The sequence below is a fragment of the Psammomys obesus genome, unplaced genomic scaffold, assembly GCF_907164565.1.
Source record: "Psammomys obesus unplaced genomic scaffold, mPsaObe1.curated_primary_1811, whole genome shotgun sequence".
Classification (NCBI taxonomy): Eukaryota; Metazoa; Chordata; class Mammalia; order Rodentia; family Muridae; genus Psammomys; species Psammomys obesus.
In genome coordinates, this window is record NW_026590767.1 from 4,317,646 (window position 1) to 4,338,559 (window position 20,914).

At 47.8% G+C, this 20,914-nt stretch overlaps 1 protein-coding gene across 4 annotated transcripts in view; it reads right to left on the bottom strand.

The window, feature by feature from the left end:
• Ctbp2 (C-terminal binding protein 2) overlaps positions 1-20,914 on the bottom strand; it is a 126,781-nt gene that overhangs the window by 25,473 nt on the left and 80,394 nt on the right. For 2 of the 4 annotated variants that reach the window (XM_055608963.1, XM_055608964.1), the window contains exon 3: positions 11,275-11,434. The exons of 1 other annotated variant lie outside the window; for it this stretch is intronic. In XM_055608963.1, coding sequence (XP_055464938.1) covers positions 11,275-11,332 — 58 coding nt within the window. In that variant the 5' untranslated portion in view covers positions 11,333-11,434. Of the gene's footprint in view, positions 1-1,143; positions 2,831-11,274; positions 11,435-20,914 lie in introns of those variants that run through there. One more of the 4 variants, XM_055608962.1, reaches the window with a different exon arrangement.

Consider the following 20,914-nt stretch of genomic DNA (forward strand, 5'->3'; position numbering starts at 1 on the left):
AGACCAAGTTCATCCACGGTGATCTTACAGAATACTATAAAAATGTATAGTATTTCCCACACCACTATCCCTGTCCTATACGCTAGATTTTTTTAAAAATTCATTTTAAATCTTTTTGAGAGCCTAGTGGGTAAGTGTACTTGCTACTCCCGCAGAGGCTCTGGGTTCAGTTCCTAGAACCTAGACTGGGCAGCTAATATCCACCTGTAACTAGTCCCAGGGGATTTGACGCCCTCTTCTGGTTTCTGTGAGGCCCGGCATACATAGATGCACTCATGCACACATGAAACAAAACAAATTAATTTAAAAATTATTTGCTTTTTCTGAACTCTGTATGGTGGGAGGCAATGGGGAGAAGAAGAAAACTCATCAAGATCTTTTAGTCAAGATTCTAGAGTGAAACATTTAACTGTTCAGGACGCCCAACAACAAGCTGAAACAGTGTCCAATGAAAAGCAGGCAACAAATCACACTTGGCTTCTGCTTTGCAGAAAACCACCCAGCGTCCTCCCCGTCTCAACTTGGAAACAGCGCCTTCCCCACAAACAAGCAGAATTCCCAACCAAAATGAGAGGCTGAATCTGTTTTCCAAACAGTTCTAAGGGATTTCAACATGCTGCTTTGTTTAGCCCACAACTGTGGAAAGAAACGCGTTCTTATCAGCAGTGGATAATCTGTGCCTTTGATAACTGAGGAGGGCCTCTGTCTACACTGCCAGGCACCTTTACCAGCATAATTACCCAGGCAAATTTATAGGAGGCATGCCATCGGATACTCTTGGCTATAAAGCTATACAATGGAACCATGGCCCTCTTGTGTGTAAAACAGGACAGTCTCCCAGAATGGCTTCTGATCCTCTCCAGGAAACGGCTACTGTTTCAGGACTACACAGGGAAATCTGCAAACAAACCGGGGCTTAACCTGATCCATGAATCTGCAAAGTCAACAGCAGCCCATGGGGGTTGGAAACTGACCACAGCATCCCAGCTGATGTTTGGTAAGGTGTGTATGAGGGGGGTGGGGGGTGGGGGGTGGGGTGGGAGGAGAGACGGAACAAGACAGACAGTATCTGCTCTCTAAACATTCTATTCCCTTCTCAAACCTCTGTACCCCATGACCTCCCAGCCAGGAAGGGCAAGTTACTTGGTTCTGGAGTTAGCATGGTTGACACGATGATGGGGGCCCCTGTCCGCCGGGCCACCTTCTGGTACGGCGAGTGAGGTGTGTGGAGACTTTGGCTGACGGGTGGCAGGGCAGGCGGCTCCATGGGGGCTGCTCCGGGTTTCCGCAGGAGCTGGGGGCTGCCGTGGGGGCTGGGCAGCGGAGAGGTGGTCATGCTGCGCTCCCTCTTGAGCAGTTCCATGGGCACCGTGTATGAGGTGGAGTAGGCTGTTCTGGGACTTGAGTGAAGGGGGACAGAGGGGCCTGGGTTAGTAGTCAAGGCTACCCCAGCTTGTGAAGGATATGAGGAAGCCAGCCGTGCTGTTAGGGCACAAGGGGTAGGAGAGCTATATCCAGAGTTGGAGGGTAAGAGGGGGGGTTTGGACCCCGCCACTGGGGCAGAGTAGGTAGCTGTCTCCAGGAGGTGCTGGGAAGGTGCGCTGGAGGGGCGGCGATGACCTACATCTCCAGCTCGGGGCGATGGTGTTTGCAAAGGCCCAGCAGGGTGAAACTGCAGGGCTGTGGTACTCAGGGAGGCCAAGTCACCGGGCAGTAGCTCGCTTCGGTGGCTGAAGCTACTGGACCGAGTGCGGGATGAAGGACCTGTCTGGTCCTGTCTCCGAAACTGCATCTCTGTTCTGCAGCTGCTGGCTAGGCGGCTCAGGACACGAGCCTGGCCCAGGTTGGGTGCAACAGACTTGATGTCAGCGTCCTCCATGGTGGCCAAGACAGCTGGGGAGTCGAAACCTTGCTGTAACAGGGCTGCCAGGGTGGCCTCTGTCACACCCTCTGCCCGCAACAGGGCCAGAAACTCGGGGTACACGGGCCTCTTGCCCCCTGGCCCCTGGAACATGGACGAGTCGGCTTCATAATGCTCATAAGCCATCTTTGAGTGGATGCTTTCCCGGACAGGCCCATAGCCTCTATTCAGGGAACCTGGGGCCACCCCCGTGCTGTTCTCGGTAGGGATGGCTGAGCTGGGGTCCACAACCAGGCATGTTGCAGCCACCTGTCTGGCAGGGACAGAGTCAACAGGTCTTTCGCAGATATCATTGTAGACCTGACTGGGGGTGGGGGAATAGGTGGGTACCTCTATCCCTAACCTAGAATCAGGTTGTTCCCTTCCATACCTCCCAGGAGATGGAGCCTCGCCATGTGTCCGCTGCCCAGGCGGGATGGTTTTACACCCAGGTTCCCGGTACAGGTGGCCAGCATCCGGCAGAGTAGGTAACTGGCCTTGTACCTGTTCCCACGGCACTCTGCTACCAAGCACTCCGTAGCTGGGCGCCGGCCGGCTGCCTCCTGGGTCCCGATAGAAGGGAGGCTCCTTGGGTGCCCTGGTGCCCCTGGATGGATCGCCATAGTAGTCTTGTGGCAGCATGGAGCCACGGCCAGACATCACTGCCTGCCTGCTGTCGTAGAAGGCGAAGTCAGGCACAGAGCCCTTTCTTGATGCCAGTGAGTTGTAAAAAGCTTCCCGGGCTAGGTAGGGCTCAGTGTCCTGCGCGCGGTGGTTTAGCAGCTCATACCAGGTCCCTTCTCCAGGGCCATACGTCAGAGAACTTCTCCTCCCTGGAGGCCCAGCATTCTCCCAAGGGCCCTCATACCAGCCAGCAGCATCCCAGCTCTGAGAACGGCCAATATTGATGTGCCTGCTGGGAACCGGCATTGGCAGAGCAAATGACTACAGCAAAGGCGGGGAGGAAGCCTTTCTTTATAAATCTTCAATTACATACATCAAAACCAGACCTGGCCGCACGCGAGCCCTTCCGAGACGGCAGGAGCAACCAACTGGGGGTTTCTGTTTCAAGGCACGACCTGAATTATTAATCCTCTGAAACCTTAGCAGGCCAAAAAAAAAAAAAAAAAAAACAAACAGACTCACAGTAACTTTGCCTCACTCCCCAGTGGAAGCCCGCGAGGTCTGTCCCGTGCGACTCTAGCCCAGGCAGGAGGCTGTGCTCCAGCCTGCCGGGCCCCCTTTCCAGTGGCTGTGCTCACATGGCCCTCAGCTCTTGCAACGTGAGGATTAGGAGCTAAATAAAACCCCTAAAGCTTTTTGCTCCATGTGACATCTCGGACTGATGAAGCCGGCTGCTTGCTTTAGCCAGGCACAACAGAAAGCTGGGCATGATCCCACATGGCTTCTCCCCCGAGTCTGATCCCCCTCCCGTCCCTTGCCTTGTTCTCTCATCCCGGGGGGGCACCTCCACCCATGCCTCCTCTCCCCTGGGAGCAAGAGAAGCAAACTAGGATTGCTCAGCTGTTCATCCAGTTCTAATCCCACTGCACAAGATGTTAATCTGGAGCACACAGTTAGAACAGAACAAATGGAGGCACACCGGAGAGCCTCATGGCAGAGTACAGAATGGGAGGTGTTCTGGGAAGCAGGAACTAATGCTGGAGCCTGGCCTCCAAAATTCTGGTTACAGATCAAACAGTTTACACCGCTCAAACCCAAACAGGCTCTCCCACCTTAAGACAGTTAGATAAATAGATTCTTTCATACCACCATGGAAAAAGACAGAGTGTGGGTTAAGACCTGGAATTCATCACTGTATGACAGCAAGGGTCAGCCTGAGCCAAGGGTCGGCCACCAAGGAAGAAAACCAGGAGCTCCTGTGCCTCCCATCCTACCCTGTGGGACACGTGCAAGGCCCCATCCTCCTGACACTTCCGTGTAACAGATCTTGCAAAAAAAAAAACCAAGGCGGTGATCAAGAAGTATATTTAAATGAGTTAATATAACTATATGTAACTGGGGCACCAAAAAAATCCTGTGCTTTCCTCTACTTCTTTTCTCAACCTTAAACTGGACAAATACCAGCCATTTAAAAGGGAAAAATCAACTGTGAGAAACACAGAAAACTTAGCGCGGCGTGGGAATTTGGATAAAGTATCACTCTACCCATGTCCAGTACTGAATAATTTGACTCAATTTCCGGGACGAGAGCTGTGTAAACCACTGAACCCCCCCCCCCGAGTTCTGATCCCTCCAAAACAGCCTTCAACTCCCAGATGGCACCTGCCCAGTACAGCTCTGACCAACGCTGGACCACGGTACAATTAACCTGAGCCCATCACCCCACATTGCTGATACCACTCCCCTTGTTTCTGACCCAAATGTCATACTGGATGGCAAAGAAACCAAAATCCTGTTCTGACTCCCTAATTCCTAGGCAGAGAGTGAAAACCATCAGATGCCCACACACATTCTAGAACCTAGCCACAGCACACTGCAGCTGGCAGGCAGAGAGGACCAGGTAAGGAAGGCCAAGGGGACAGGGCAGAGGCAGAAGACAGGCTCCAGGCCCATGTCCCCTGGAGTAGAACCAGGAGTCCCACATCTTATCCCTAGCAACCTACAGCTGGTTGTTTGGAAGCTAGCCAAACTCACAGAGCCTCAGCTTGGCAACTCACCAAATACTATGGCAGTTGTTTTTTCTTCTGCTAGGCAGAAACACCTGAACCTGGACTTAGACTTTTCCAAACACCCTGGAAGTTGAAACAAAACAAAACAAACAAAACAACTTCACAGCATCTGAGACTGTACTGATTTTCTGAGAAATTGCATGCTGCCTACAAAGGGCAGAATGGATCCAGTATCTGAAAGGCTAATGAGTTTCAGGGCTGTAACTTTTTAATCCTACAAGAATCTTCTCTGGGCTGAAGAGATGCCTCGGTGGTTAAGAGCACTGACTGCTCTTCCAGAAGACCCAGGTTCAATTCCCAACAGCCACATGACTGCTCACAACTGTCTATAATTCCAAGATCTGACAATCTCACAGAGACATACTTGCGGGCAAAACACTCGTGCACATAAAATAAAACCAATAAAGAGCTGACCGTGAAAAAGAACCGAATGGCCAACAGAGAGCTGCAAGTGTTTTTTGCTGGAAGACTGTTCTCGAATTCTGTGCAACACAGGGGATGATTCTCAGAGGATGTGGAAACTTTCAGGAACTTTGGGAGGAAAACTGGCAAATGAGATGGCCCATGGGCATCCCCCAGAAAAACACCCACCCCAACGTGCTTCACGATCTAGCAGATGCAAAAGCATCATAAAGCTATCAGAAGGGTGACTGCGAGTAATTGCCTAAAAGACATTTAAATCTGAAGGTCACACTGCCCAGGTCCCCATGTGGCATCCTGAGCCCCTGCTGGGGTGATGTACATGGCTAGCTCTTACATTCTCTTTGGGAGCTGCTAGTGCTTATCCGGCAGCTGGCCCCAACTTGGAACACTGTAGAAACCACCTGTGGCATGGGGAGCACCAACAAGCCAGGCCTCCAGCACTGGTGCTCTTCCAACCTAGGCCGTGCACACGAGCAACAAGGCTCTGAGAACAAAGGTGGATACAAGAGCCTGCAGGGGGACGTGGGGCTTCTTGTCCCTGATGGATACAAGGATGAAGCTATGGAAATGGCCTCCCACAGCCAGCAGCTTCCCAGGAGTGCTGGCTGAAGTCAGTGGGTTATACTTTGCCATCCAGGTGAGACAAAAATAGACGCAGGCCACGCCCACTTCCTACTTTTAAAGGTGAACATGCTGTGCTGGGCTACACTTATTTGATGATGGTGGTCTAGAGTTTGTGTTGAAATGCAGCTTTACTGAAGTAACGTGTTATTCTATAAAGCACTGTGAAAACGGCCACAGGAAATATGGTGGGTGGGGTTTGGCAGGAGCACATGACTACAACTGTGGGCCATGTCAGTTCAGTTGTCAAGTGTGCAGCACATAGATTTCAGCACACAGGAGCATTCTAACTACTTCTTGGCCTCGGAGCATTCAGTGGGCTAACATTTACCCAGATCAAGAGAAAATGGGGGTGGGGGGCTGTAAAGCATGGGCAAGATCTTCCGTGGGACCTGGAAGAATGAGTGTCCACCTATTTGTGGATCTTGGGAGGATCAGCTTCTCAGGTTCCAGGTTCGGGTGGTAAGGGGTAGAGTGCCATGTCCCTCTAACCAGGATGTGGATAATGGAACTGGATGTTCAACCATTCTGGGAAGTGAGACACAAGTGAAGAGGGATAAGGGGAGTAGAGAGCCACCACCCACAATCGCAAGCCACCTTCAAAGGTTCTTTCACAGCCTCGTTAGTGCTGACTGCGGCTGGTCGGGGAAAGGAAGCCACACGCCCAGCACGGCACACGGACGCTCTGCAGACCCAGCGAGCGAGAACACAGCCAAAGCAGGCGAGCTCTTTAGCAGGAGATCCAACCGCAGCTCGGGGGGCACACTGAACTGTGCACGCTCTAACACTTAGAGCTTCAGAAACAGAAGAAGGGAAAGGCACAGCTGGCCAAGTGCATCTTGGGCTTCTCAGTGCGTACACACAGCCTCCATACACACCTGCTGTAGCCAAAAGGAGTGTCCTGGCTGTGCCCTAGGAGGCAATCATTGTCCTAAATGTGACCAGGGGGAAGGAAACGCACCAAGAAGAAACCAAGGTGGGAAGACAACTATGTGTCCTTAAAGCTCAGGCAGGGAGGCTGTGATCAGGTAGTAATGGAACCAGGGTGCCAGCAATCAGAGTTTACTGGAACTGCCAGGAACAAGAAAAGCAGCAACCAGACGACCAACCCTGAATACATCAGTGCCTCCCCTGCATCATCTCCAATGGCGCCACACATCCCTGAGGCTGGGGCCAAAGCTAAGCAGCCCCCAGTTAACTAGAGGAGTGAAGAACTGGTACCCAGGAGCAAACTGACAAGTAAAAAGGGACAGCTGCATTTGCACTAGACCAATAATTAAGGGAGACTGAATTCAGCCTGGACCTTGATTCTTAGCTGCAAGGGAAGGCCTGGACAGGATTGGACACCACCACATGAACCTACTGCCCAGGTGCCGGTCAGCAGGGAGGTTGGACTCCCACGGGCAGGGTCACCGCTCCTATTCATTTGCTCAAATAACACAAAACAGGAGATTTTTATCACGTGCAGATTGCGGCTTTGGCTTTCCTGTCTGAGCATTTCTTTACAATGCTGAGCATTATCTGAGACATTTGTTTGTATTGTAGAGTTGAGTCATGTCTAGTTGACTATTGTATATTTATTTACACAGCCAAAGTAATTGCAGCTAATCACTTAATTACTGGAAATGTGCATAATTGCCTGATTTCAACATATAATTAAAATGTATAGCAACATTATGAATCCCACTTTTAAGATGTAGGTTTGGGGCCTTCAAAAGACAGCTTATTAAAAATCATTACAGTACCTGTGGACAATAGAGCTCAAACCTGTTCCTATGCAAAACTAAACAAATGCACAAATGCATGATGCAGTCAATTAAAAAAAGGACAGGAGAAACACCAAACAGTATCTTGGATGTAGAAGTCCAAATAAGAAAAACAAGCATAAACCAGAATGACCCTGGTCCTGGTCCTTGTGCAGCTGCTGTGACAGGCGGGCATACAGATAAGCTCACCCATCCCACCTAGCCCTCAGCTGGGTTTAAGCAGGTTCCATCAACAATGCAAAAGCATCTTAGGGACCTTAGATGCTTGTACCACACAGGCACCTGCTCAGGGAATGCTGTACTCGGGCGCTGCCACCGTGGCAAGCAGAAAGCAAGCTGCCACACGCCAGTGGCACTTCCTGTGTCTTTCTTGGTGACCAAGTAGACATGGAGAAGCCGTATTTCTTCTTTTCTTCTATTCTGGGCTCACGAGACTACTCAGGAGGAAGGATGTTGATCATGACTTTTATGTAAAAGCATTTCATACCACTTCCTTGTATTTAGTTATTTATGTGTTTGTTTTGCTTATCATAGTTCAGCTGGTACCATTCTTGGAACCAGTTTCCATATTTCTAAAGAAACACTTGAACACAATGCAGTAAAAGACTTATTTTATTTTTTCCAAATCACACGGTCAACAGCTATATAGGAAAGGATTGTGTTTAAGAGAGTGACTCCATTATAAGATGGCCTAAGAAAAGGTCACCAGCAAAGCCACACAGCTCTACAAATCCAAACCCTGAGATAGCTCTACAAGGCTGAGCGACAGCAAGCCCGGTCTCTGACCCATAAATATTTGGAGAAAGTCAAACTAACTCTGGCACTCCAATACGGTATTCAAATCTTTTGGTTAGTGCAATCCACAAATGGACTGCGTCAATTATGTCAGCAAACCAGAGGGAGAAGAAAGCCAGCACCTAAATTATACATCAGAGAGAAAAGCAGGTTGCAATCTAGGGATGAACAGCCCGTGTTATCAAAGGCTGTTCTGTAATTATTCCATACAACATACTCAAGGATTGTCTGAAAGCAGGCATCAAGAAAACCAGCAGAGAACAAATTACAGATATCAAAAAGGGTCGATTACAAAAGCACATTAAAATCTGGCTTTTAAGTCAGTCTGAAAGATTTTATTATTGCAGTTGATCTGGATGAAGTCCCAAAGACTTTGGCTGCCCCTTCAATATGGAGCTGAGATGTTCTCTGGGTATGTGTGTGTGACTGAAGGCCCACATTCCACATACAGGTTTTGTATAAAAGAAAGATGGAGCTTTCAGGGCATGGTCCCTGGCATTAACTCTGAGGGATGCAAGAATCCCCTAAAGACACTAGACTCCTCACAGGAATGAAGCTAAGATTTCATCTGACCCCCTCCCACGGCATGAGAGAGGCTTGCCTAACTGTGGCAAAGTATCTCAGAAACAGGTAGGTGGCCAGCAGCTGTTGTGCGATGAGAGAGACTTAAGGGGTTTGTTGGCACTGCCGAGAAAAGCAGAAGGCAACTCTCCAAATCCCGGGATGAAAGGGTGGCTACGAACATGCATTCAATCAAGGACAAAACCAAAGCCAGGCGTGGCAGCACACACTGACAAACCCAGTTCTAAAGAAACTGAGGCAGGAGGATTGCTCAAGGCAGCCTGATATACAAAGCAAAACCTTATTTAAAAAAAAAAAAAGCAAATCACCCGACCCACCTACCCACCTAATATCTCTTGGGGTGGACTACTGCAGGAACGGGCATGACAGTTGCACAGGCTCTCTGGAACTCTATGCTAAACATACATGGTGAGAAGGCAAACCTTGTGTGCTCTGTGTAGCAACTGTGCAAGGCCTTCATTTGGAACTGCAAAACCCTTGGGGAGCTGAGCTCCCGGAATGGTGAAGAAAGAAGAGTCGCCTTGGGAACAAGGCACAAATAACCAGCTAATCAATAAAACGGGCGCTACCTGTCCAGACCACTGAAGGGTGAGAGGCAAGGACATTCGGTTCAGATCCGGAACAGCTACAACTTCCTGAGACACGGGGCGAATAGGATCACACATCAAGAGCTACACCTGGCACACTTCAAAACATTGCTCCTAATTCTTCTGCAACACCATGCACATCATAACCTTCTGTTACAAGCCATGGCTGAAGATCTCCAGCCACAAACATAGGGATGTGTAGAGTGTGGATGAGCCATGCCAGGACAAGGAACATGACCAATCTCTGGCCCAAGTCTGAGTTGTGGAAGTTGGCTTGCTATGGGCTTTCTGGACAGACTATTCACAGCAAGCAACCACAATGAAGCCCCTTTCTGCTAGAAATCAAAGTCACTTTCTACAATCAGGTGAGTCCAGATTGTGGAATACTCTATGTGAGCCACTAGGTCCCAAATCTTCTACCACACCAATGTTCCCAAAGTCTCCAAAAGGCCAGGTTATTGTTCGAGACTCCTCAAACTAAAGAGACATGACAACCAAGCGCAATGGGTGGCCCCCGATGGCTACACAAATGGGCATGATAAGAACGAGACAGCTACAAGCAGAGCCTCGTGGGAGAAGCCAACATGTACGCTGCATCCGGATGGTCTCTCAGGGGACAATTACGCTCTGTGGTTGGTTATGTAGGAAACCCGTCCTAAAGCGAGACACATGCCATGGGGTGGTAACAGGAAACCACTGACATCTATAAGCTTGTTTCAGATACTTCTGGAAACAATTCACACACAGAGACACACACACACAGACACACAGACACACACCCCTCGTTTAAAAAAAAAAAAAGCTGCCTGTCAGTAAATGCAGTTGAAAAAAATAGCGGCATTCATTATTATCACTAGACAACCATGTTGTCAGGGGCTTATACCAGAAATTTAGTATTTTTAATGTTTATTTTTAAAAACTGGTTAAGCGCCAAGTTTCACAAACTAAACTATATAGCAGGACCCAAGGGACTCGGGGGAGGGGTTCTTACGTAGTCTTTGCACAGAGTGCTCAAGGGCTGTCTTAAGCAGAATGGCTTTGATGTCCCCGCCCCATGTGGCTTGAGCTACATCTATTTAAAGGACAAGCAATTCCATATGGGTGGCTGCAGGGGAAAGAGTGTGGGGTGCATGTGCCTGCCTGTGAGCTGGCAGGGCAGCTATTGCATGAGCACGCTCTGCTATAGGCTAGGGGGTGGGGGTGAGGGGGGATATACCTTGGCTCCATCCCAGGATCCAAGGCTAGCTAGCCCTGAGAACCCTCCCAATAACCCCTAGCCTAGGCTAGTCCTGTAGCGCTGATTCTGGGCTGACACAGTTCATACAAACCCCGAGTGGCAGGCTCAGGGTTCTTTGCTACTCACTAATTAGGAAAAGACAGTGCTTAATCAATGTTTCAGAGTTTTATCCCCAGGTTTCCATTAGATTTTAATTATGTTTATTTTTCCTTTCATGAATAAAACACTTCCAGACATTTTCAAAGATACTGAGGACTTGAAAACATCAAGAGGAGCTAGAGCGGGCTCCTCGGAAATATCTTGGAATTCATTGCTGTAAATATCTTAATAGAAAACAGATAAAGTCTAAAAACTTCAGGAAGTTAAAAAAGCTGGTCCTGATATGTGGTGTCTTTCATATGCAAAATAGCCCTAGGTATATGGGAAAAGGGCACCTCACAGCCGACATCCCTCCCTCACTTTCCACCCAAGCCCCACACAAGCCAGGCTTTGTCCAAAGCCACAGGACTAACCAGGGAAGTGGGGTAACCAGTGCCTGAAAAGGTTAAGGGGTAGGAAGAGAATCTGGGGGGTCCTAGTGTCAGAGTGTGACACCGCCAGGCCTGGCTATCTCAAATGAGCAATTCTGAGAGGATTTGCGTGAGGACCCGCCAACCACGCCGGCTCTTACCTTCACAAATTCTGTCCAATCGCTGTCGCTTGACTTTGTGCTTATCCACAAGGGCCATTCTTTATCGAACTTTGCAACTCTCTGATTCAAAAGGCAAAGCAGTCCGCTAAGAACTTAGGGGGACTCGCAGGAGTCTGCGTGCATCGCGCCACTATGAACCCTGAAACAAGGAGAAAAGAACCCTTAACTCTCTGGACACCTCCAGGACACAGGCCAACCAGGTCATTCATGACTTCCTGCCACTTCCTAAGAGGGGGGGCCTGCTGGTCTGGCGGGCAGTTCTCGCTCTCCCCCCAAAAACATGGTTGGGGGCTGCTGGTCTGCGTGAGCCTTAGCAATCTCCTATGTTCTACCCTGGCTCAGTCAGAAAGCAAACGAGCACAGAGGAATATTTGCCGCACGTTGCTGAAAACAGCAAACGGCAGGGTGTGGGCTTCTCAGCTACGGACACCAATGATGGACCAACCTCAATTACTGTTTCAGCTCCAAGGCCAGAGACCAAGAGACAGCCGGCTGGATCTGCCATTTATTTCTCTGAACCACAAAAGTGCTACACAACAAGGAGATGGCCTCTCAGACAGCTCTGGGACACTGCGCTGCCAGTCCTATGTAATCGCACATGGCGGAGCCCACAAGCACTGTGGGGAGGATCACTGAGAACCAGAACTGGGCAGTTTTCAAAGGTGCTTTCAAGGACTTGCAGCGGCCATGCACCAGAAATGAAATGCAGTGCAGCACAATACAACACAAGCTCCCTGTTACACTGTGTTAAAGTGGGCAGGGGGCATTTTCTAGAACCTTCCTAGAGTGGGCTGCAGGTGGCTGATCTTGCCTCTCTCTAATCCCACATTCCTGGACTGGTAGCTCTGACTTAGCAGAGCTTTCAAGCCTTTCCTAAGCATTTCCATGATGACGCAGGATAGGAGAGGAAGAATCTGGTCAACGTTTGCCCTGATCCAAAGCACCAGCACGTACATTGCAAGGCAAGCCCTACTGACTGATTCTCTCCTTCAGAACTGTGGCCTGTCAGGAATAGCAGGGACCCATTCTCTGGTCTCCTGTTCTTTACTGCAAAACTTCAAAACCAGTGTGCTTTAAATCTAAGACACACACACACACACACACACACACACACACACACACACACAGCTGTTCTCAGCAATCAGGCGAATTATGTAGAGTAAGGAGAAGACAGAAAAGTAAAACTCAACAGTTAAGAGTGAGATTTCTGGTGCTGTATGGACCATCAATTATGTTGAGGGTTAGGAGTTACTTTATCAAAAGGTCCAGGGCACAGGCCTGACTATTAAAAGTTAGACAACTTCTTGGTAATTAATGGCTAATTTTCCAGCAATGTGGCTGGAAAACCATCCTAAAGATTTATAGCAATAATTATATGAATTTGAGGGAAGAAGGAGATAGCAAAAAGCAGTTTTTAACCATATAAATAATGATCATAGCATCCAAAGGACACCAAACTCTATTCCACACAGGCAGCCAGTCACCGTGTGGCCACAGGCACAGAATGCTGGGGCCATCATTGAGCCCTTTCATGAAGCCATGAAAGGCTTCATGAACATGTGTGAACATGCCCTTAACTCTAGGAAAATGAAGATGGGATAGGAAGACCAAGACCTAGGAATATCAGCTACAAAAGCACAGAAATGTGGCGCTAGGCCGCATGCGCATCAGGAAGCCTGAGCTGGCCCTTTCACTTTGCTGAGGCTGTCCACAACACAATGTGGCAACCCCTGGTCTCTGGTATGGAGACACAAGCCTCATTTATCTACCTCATCTGAAGGACAAGTTGGTATCTGTGAACTGCCATGGAGATAAAAACTACCAGTATTATGATCGGCGGCAGGACGGGCTTTACAGCCTCCTCCTCCTCCAGTGAGGCGTAATCATTCTTTTTGCTTTCCTTTGAATTTTAATTTGTATAATTAGAAAGCTTCTTGAAAAATTGATAAGCAGAATCTTGATCGTGCAATCAGAGAAATCAGCCAACAGCTCACACAAATGCCTGCCTCTTACTAACTGATTCTTCTGCCTGGATTTTCTGGAGTCCGGTGCACGGCCCTAGCGAAGGTACCCGCCCATCACATCAGCAGCGAATACGACTGGTGGACCAGCCCGTAGGAGTTTTGCCCAGACTGGGGTCAGTGACTACACAGTTTCATTGTCTCCTACACTACTTCTGCTTTAAAAAACAAAACAAAAAACACAAAACCATGAAAGGCATTTCTCTTCTTTTCCCTCCCAAGAGGCGAGCTAGTTGTGAAGACTAGCACAGCCACTGTGCAAACGCCAGGAACAAGCATGCCTTGCAATGGAGCTATGCACAGTGACACACACTGCGCCAGCCGTACTGGCTCTGGGCTTCCAGGCATCAACCACAGACAGGCAGCCCTCTTGGGTTTGCTATGAAAGCCAAATTTGACCAAATTTGAAAACCAAGTTTGAGTGAGGGTCAATCCTCACTCCCAAGTCATAAACTTTCAGTCAAAGGCATTTGTAAATTATCTATTGATATAATTAGTCAAAGCGCTTAACAAAAAATACAAAAGTACACATAAGGGTAAAAAAAAAAAAGGAGTCAGTGCTATGGTTCTTCTAGTTTATCTTTGCTGAAATCAGAACTTGAACCACGGTGATCAGAACTTAAATCATGTTAGCAGGAACGCCACAGGAGGGCAGGGGTTCTGTCCTGAAGGTGCGAAGGAAGCAGGAAAGAGCAGCATTCTCTGTGTGCCACCATGTCTATGACAGACAGAGGAGAAATGTATACAGCCTCTAAAAACTGCTCCCTCTAGCTTTACGTTTGGTCTTGACACTTCTTACATCAAAGTCCCAGTAGTAGACTGGGCCTAAAGCAGGGAGCAAAGGCAAGTCAAGTTCAAAGTTGAGAGAAAAAGTGAGATCTTTTCCTGGAGGAGGAAGGAGAAAGAGGAAATAGCATGAAGTCCAACCTCACAAGACAGAGCCAAAGATCACCAGACCAAATCCACACCTAGAGATAAAAGCATCCTGAAAATTGTATTTGATCAATGTGATATCTCACTAAGGTGTGTTTTCCACAACTTCAGTTACTCTTGGTCCATTGAGGTCTGAACACTGTTACATTTTAAATCCCTATGTTTCAAATTATACATAGTTCTGAGCGTCATGGTAAAATTCTGCACCACCTTGCAGCATCCCAGCTAGGACCGGAACGGGCCTGCTGTCTAGTGGATCTACACTGTATATGCCACCGGACCATTAGTTACTCAGTAACAAAAACTCAAGTTACTTTAGTTACTTTAGTCTTAGTGGAAACCCATTTTACAGTAACAATTTTGCTTAATGGTCAAAGAGCAAGACTCAAAACATTGGCAACATTTAGTTATCCTAAAAACCAAAGCCAAAAGTCCCTCCTATGAGTGGAAACTGTATCACAGGTGTGTGTATATATAGGAAGAAAAACACATTTCATTGAATAAGATCTGGGATTCTTTACTTAGCAGGCAGCTACTGCTGGTCCTGAGAAACAACAGCCGTGGAAGAAGGCAGTAACAATGTAAGCCAAAGCCATGTTTGGAAGAGAAAGCTGATTAGATGTGGTCGAAGGACACTTTCATGGCAGTGTCAAAGAGATTTGTGAAAAGAACAAAAATGGAGTCCAACCCATTTTAACCCATTAAACTAAAAAGGAAACCATCCAGGACTAAAGAAACCACTTGTCCAGAGTTTGTTTGGGCAGATAAAGCATTTTCCACCGTTGCTACCAACAGCCACCTCACGGCCAAACCAAGCCACCACGGAGTTATACTACAAAAATCCCAGCCCTCACCAAATTTGGTTTTAATGAAAGGGGCTCTCTGCGTTTCCGTTCTAGTGCAGTCGGAGGAGCTGCAGGGCAAGTGAGCATCTTCAACGTTGCCTCTCAGAACAAAAATGCTTATCTAGAGCCCTGTAACACCGCTGACATCTTCCCTTCTTTTAAAGGAAATCTACTTACGCAGCATGTTAATAAGGAAAGATAGTTTCGCAACAGTTTAAAGGACTAATATCGTTGTAGTTAAGCGGACACACCTCATTGTTAATGACAAACCAGGTTCAGATTGAGAACCTCAGAGGGGTGGGAAGTTGTAATGCAAGGGTCCCTACACCCAGAAAGCAGCTTCAGGGTGTGAGACCACACACCATCTACAGCTGGGCCCCTCCTTTACAAGGCCTTCTTGTATACATAACCCAGGTTAGCACAGCAGGGACCTTGTACCTTCTGACAGGAAAGAGGCTTAGCAAGAACACCTGCCCAACCCCTTGTTTGGACCAAGAAAAAAGAAGCCACTGATACTCACACTTCAATGAAGCCATTCCATGGGCTTCAGGAGCCAAGCACATCCAAGGACTTCTTATCTGGAGAAGAGAGCTTATGGAAAGCTTCCCGAATTTAAAACAGGCTAGGGGTCAGGGAACTATGGGCAAACCTCAGGCTTGTCTGTGGGGAAGTATCAGCCTGACACCAGGAGTGCTAAGCCAAATAGCTAAGTTCGCAAAGAAACAATGTATTAATTTTTAAAATGATTTGTATGGACAGAATATTTGTGTGTCCCCTAAACCCTTCCATGTTGGAAGCAGTTCCTCAACAGGTGCCATTTACTTGAGCTTTCTGAGTTCCTGTAACCTGGAATGATTGATAGCGGGAGGATTGTTAGTCCCGGAGCAAATAAAAAGCTTCTACAAATGTGTCCCCTTCCTTTCTTTTTCCAGTGTGGGTTACAGTGTGGGAAGAAAGAAATGTTCCTTTCCTAGAGTCCCACATCCAGACCCTAGAGGTACCATAAGAGGACCCTTTCCTGAGATACAGAGTTTCATTCAGAATCCCAGGGACAGCTTCTTTTGCTCCAGGGACTGGCCTGTGGCCCAATGCTGGGTGACCGGGTCAATCCTGGGTCACAAACCCTCAGAGTTGGAGCCCCATCCTCTATCCTACCAAAGCACAAACACCTGCAATGCATACACAACAGGGGGCTCAGTGGTTCAGCCCCTTCCAACCTGGGTGGCTGCAGAATGTACAAGAGTTGGCAATTCATAAAAGGCAACACATGCTATTCTTATCACCTTTCCCTGCCTGTTCTAGGCCAACCACTATATAATGCCATGCTAGAAAAATAAAGAGCAAAATTTCCTAGCAAGTGATCATACTGACTCAACTGCTCTAACCCACTGTGAAAGTAAAATATACTGTCAATAATTTAGGACAGCTCAGATCCTGCCACTGTCAGAGCATGGCAGAGGGTGTATACGTTGGTGATAGAGGGCTGGCCTGTATTAACTTGTATATGGCCCTGGATCTGAGTTGCAACATAGGTTAAGAGGGGGAAAAATTATACAGTTTGTAAAAACAAAGAAACAGACTCGCTGTGCCATGGAGAACCCACCAGGCCAAAGCAAGTGATTAACTTTAAAACCATGGTTTTCCTAGAATATGCAAATGGTGTGGTACTGCTTTTTGAGCCTCAAGATTTCTAAATATTTTTTTCACTTGCTAAAAGTGGCACGGAGGATTTAAGCAGAAAGACCTTTTCATACTCCTAATTGGCTGTTTTATTTGGGTCATCTTGGCATCCAGCATAGGTTTTCGAATTATACAGACTTTCCAGAATTTTCACACATTTTAAAAGCCCTTGTCCTCCAAATATGCCTTGAAGATAAATATTTTAGTTAATAATAGAGGCAGAACACAGAGGAGTAAAAGCAAACAAGCAAACGTCCATTCAGATTAAGAGGCATAGCAATGACGGTTTATGCTCTGGCTGCTTCGGCCGAGGAGTCACTAACTCTTCCCCGCCTGGGGATGTGTGCTGTGTAGCTAAGGAGCCTGGCTGAGCAGTGTAACGGGATCCGAAATCTCTCATTTTACAGGACAGAACAGCTTGTATTCAGTCCAAGAGATGTTTCGGGATGTTTTCATGCGATCAAGAAGAGAATGCCACCATAGAGAGAAAGAATACACGGCATTTAAAGCTTTCGCAGAATGTCTAACCATACAGTTGCTAAGTGGGATTGATGACCAAGGATCACTGCAGGCAGAGCCTACAGCCTGCGACAGAAATGCACATACACAGTGCATTCCCCAGGGCTCAGTGCTGTTTGCAAGCACGGGTTGCATGGCCACAGCCTGGACCTGGGCCAGCGTGAGGCTACCAGGCCATGCATCTTTGACAAGAGCATGGAGATTACAGTCCAGACATACGAGACTATTCACTAAACCACCACACACCAGATGACATAATGTTATATATGACATAATGATATATTGAGAACATAAAGCCTCGATAAGGTTTATACTAAAATAAACAGATACTTGGGGTTGTTGTTAAATCTGAACTATTTGTCTATGGAAAAATTACAAGTTCTGCTGGAACTTTGACTTGGCTCAACTGAAAACATAGGAAGACATGGCCTATATCTAGTAAAGGCAATTTTAGAGGTTACTTACAAACTACAACAAGAAAATGCTTTTTAAAGAAAACCTTGAAGCTAGGCGTACATGCCTATAATCCTAGAACTCTGGGAAGGCAGAGGCAGGCTAGCCTGCTCTATAAAGACAGCCAAGGCCACACAGAGAAACCCTGCAAACAAATAAACCAAATCTTAAAACCTTGTGGGTTTTTTTGTTTGTTTGTTTGTTTGTTTGTGTGTTTTTTAAGCACACCAGCCTCTTGACTTTGGTTTGGCTACAAAGGCTCTTACAGCTGTTTGGATTGTCTGCCCAATTCGGTAGCACCATGTCCCTTAAGAGAACCAGACTTACCTGTTGACATGGTAAGGCCCAAAACATATGTCCCTGTACCTAATGTCTCTACGTGCTTATCACAAAAGCAATGGAAAACAAGACCTGTCCCACCCTACTCCTCCTGCCTTGTGGCCAACTTGTCTGGCTAGTAATAGCAAGATCAGCACCAGAAAAGCATGGTCCCCAGCAATGAGGCTCTTCAGACAGCAGAGGGCACTGTTCACCCTGTCTGGATATCCCTAGACTGGAAAAACTGGATATCTTTCCCTGGGTCAATGTGGATTCCTTAAGAACCCTGAGAAAATATGTCAGATATCCTTGAACACTGCGTTGTCTTAGGAAGCAAGAGACACAGAAGGCACCTGGCCTCCCTCTAGCCACGAATACTGAATGGTGGGTATGTGACTAGCAAAGAATTGAATAGCACGCTGTGCTAAGCCCTCCTCCCCACTGTCTCTCACCTCCACTGTGAGCCCCCTCCAACCCCTTCATCGCTCGGGCTGAGAAAAGATGGTCCATGAGGCAGTGAGCTTCCTGACCCACAGTGAGGGGTTCTGACTCACAGAGGGGCATGGGCTGCCCTGAGGGCCGATATTCCATTGTGCTTGCAATTCTCATTCAGAGACGTGTGAACTGTGGTGATGGATGATGAGAACTTGGCATTAGCGGAATTGAAGACGGAATTAGAGGGTGAGGCTATACAGTTCTGCTAAAGCCCGATAGATTTTCCATCAAACTGAAACTGGGGTGGGGGGGGTGGGGTGGGGGGGGTGGTGTTGTACACAATTGGGCAACTGTTCCTTGACCGTAAGATCCCTTTGTTGTAAGACTTCAGAATAGATGGTCCGCTCTCCATGGCAGGAGAGGGAGAGAAAAAGCAAAAAGGATTTCCCACTTAAAAATAATCTTATTAATTTACTTTGGGAGAAGGAGCATGTATCACTGGGTTTGTGGGAGTCGCAGAACAATGGGTTCTCTCCTTCCAACCATTTGGGTCCTGGTTTTAAACTCTGGTACCTTTGCTTTAGGCACAAAACTACCTCACAGGCCTGGATTTCTCAATCTTATGGAACAAGGGGCTAAGGCACCATGCCCCACCTATCCCATACCCTCCTCCATAAGACAACCACCTTCTCTGACCATTACTTCAAGTAGTTGCTGTGGCAGCGAGATGTCCTTTACAGCACACAGTTGTTTCTTGATATGATATGGCACACTTAGTTTTTGAAAGAAATGCTTCAAAATGTGGGCCTCAAGGAGCCCCACGTTCACCCACATGCTATGGGAGAAGACTTCCATCCCCTTTGCTGGGCGCCATTTACCAGTTTTGTCATGGCAGGAGGGCAAATTTGCACAAAGCACTGCATGTCAAATAATTTACAAACAGGACTTTATTAAAAGAGTATCGAGGCCCACCGCCTGGAATCCGCAGCCTTTTGGGATCTCTGCTATCACAAACAGAAGGATCAGGTTGGCACATCACTTCAGAAGGCAGGTGAAAAAGACAACTGTGGCTTCAAGCATGGCCATGCCCGCACTCTTGGAGGGTCAGCAGCCATCTTTTAAGATGTCCTATGGAGAGGCCATCAGCCGTCAGTGGGAGGCTAGGGTCGATATCCAGACTGTGATAGCGCAGGGTCTGGGGGAGAACCCCCTAGCCATGGGCACCCAGCTAAGCTGGGCAGATTCTGACCCCAGGAAATGAAGATGATAAGGCTTTGTCTCTACATTGAGGTAATTTGTCCCACGGCAATAGATAAAAAACAGAACCCTTTATGCAGCCCATCAAATTTACTATGATCACTGACAGAGCGCAGTTCAACAGAAGAGAGAAAGCCACGGGTCCATTTGAAATGCACGACACCCAGCTCCAAGTACCTGCAGGCTGGAGAACACTAACAAACCCACCAAAGGCTGTAAATCCCAGCTGTTAGATCTGTGATCTATCCACCCTGTGAACTCGTGGTGTAAACTCTATTCCGCTCACATCAGCAATACCCGGCAGCCCCAAGAGTGGAACGTCTGCTGCTATTTTCACTTACCCCAGACACTTAAAATAAGTTCCAGGGCTACACTCCACACGTACACGGCTAACTAAGGCACCCTGGGGTCTCCCCAGACTCATGCGCACCCATAAATCTGGGGGACATTGGAAAGATATCTCAGAGCCGGGGCCCCATATTCAGAATGCATCTCCCAGACCACCCTCTGCATTGTAATCTGCTGGGTAAACAGAGGCCCTGGCCTTCTTAGAACTGGTCCTTTAACCCTATCTATTAGCAAGTGTGAGCTCCCAGAGTCAGAAGATACAGGAAAACACTATGCAAGTTTGCAGACACAAATATGGCCATTCTTGTAATGAGAAACCATAGGTGTGAGCTTAGAGATGCTAAAAGCCTGACCTGAAACCCAGGAAGAACAAAGAAGCCGAAAGGGCAGTTGTGGCTGCAAGCACAAGTTAAGTGGCCACATGCATGAGAGTTAATACAATCAAGGGTCTCAGTACCTGTGTTATTCTTTCATGAATTACTGTTTGGAGGCATGGCATCCTTGAAGCCTGTTCCCTCTTAAAAGTCACCAAACCCAACAGCTGGCTGCCTTCAAATAACCGGACTTCCTAAGGCCAGCTCACTTCATAAGGCCAGACAGGTACAGGCTGTCTTCTGGCCCCATCTACCCCAAGAACAGCTCTGCAGAAGCTTAGAGATCCAGCCCCAGAGACCAGGCTGAAAACAGCTACTTCCACAGCCTTAGAACCACTCAAAGGCCAAGTTCTCTAGAACCCGCAGGACTGGTTTGAAAAAGCACTGAATAAAAAGACAAAGAAGGTGGGCAGGGGTGCGCACAGACCTGATGTGA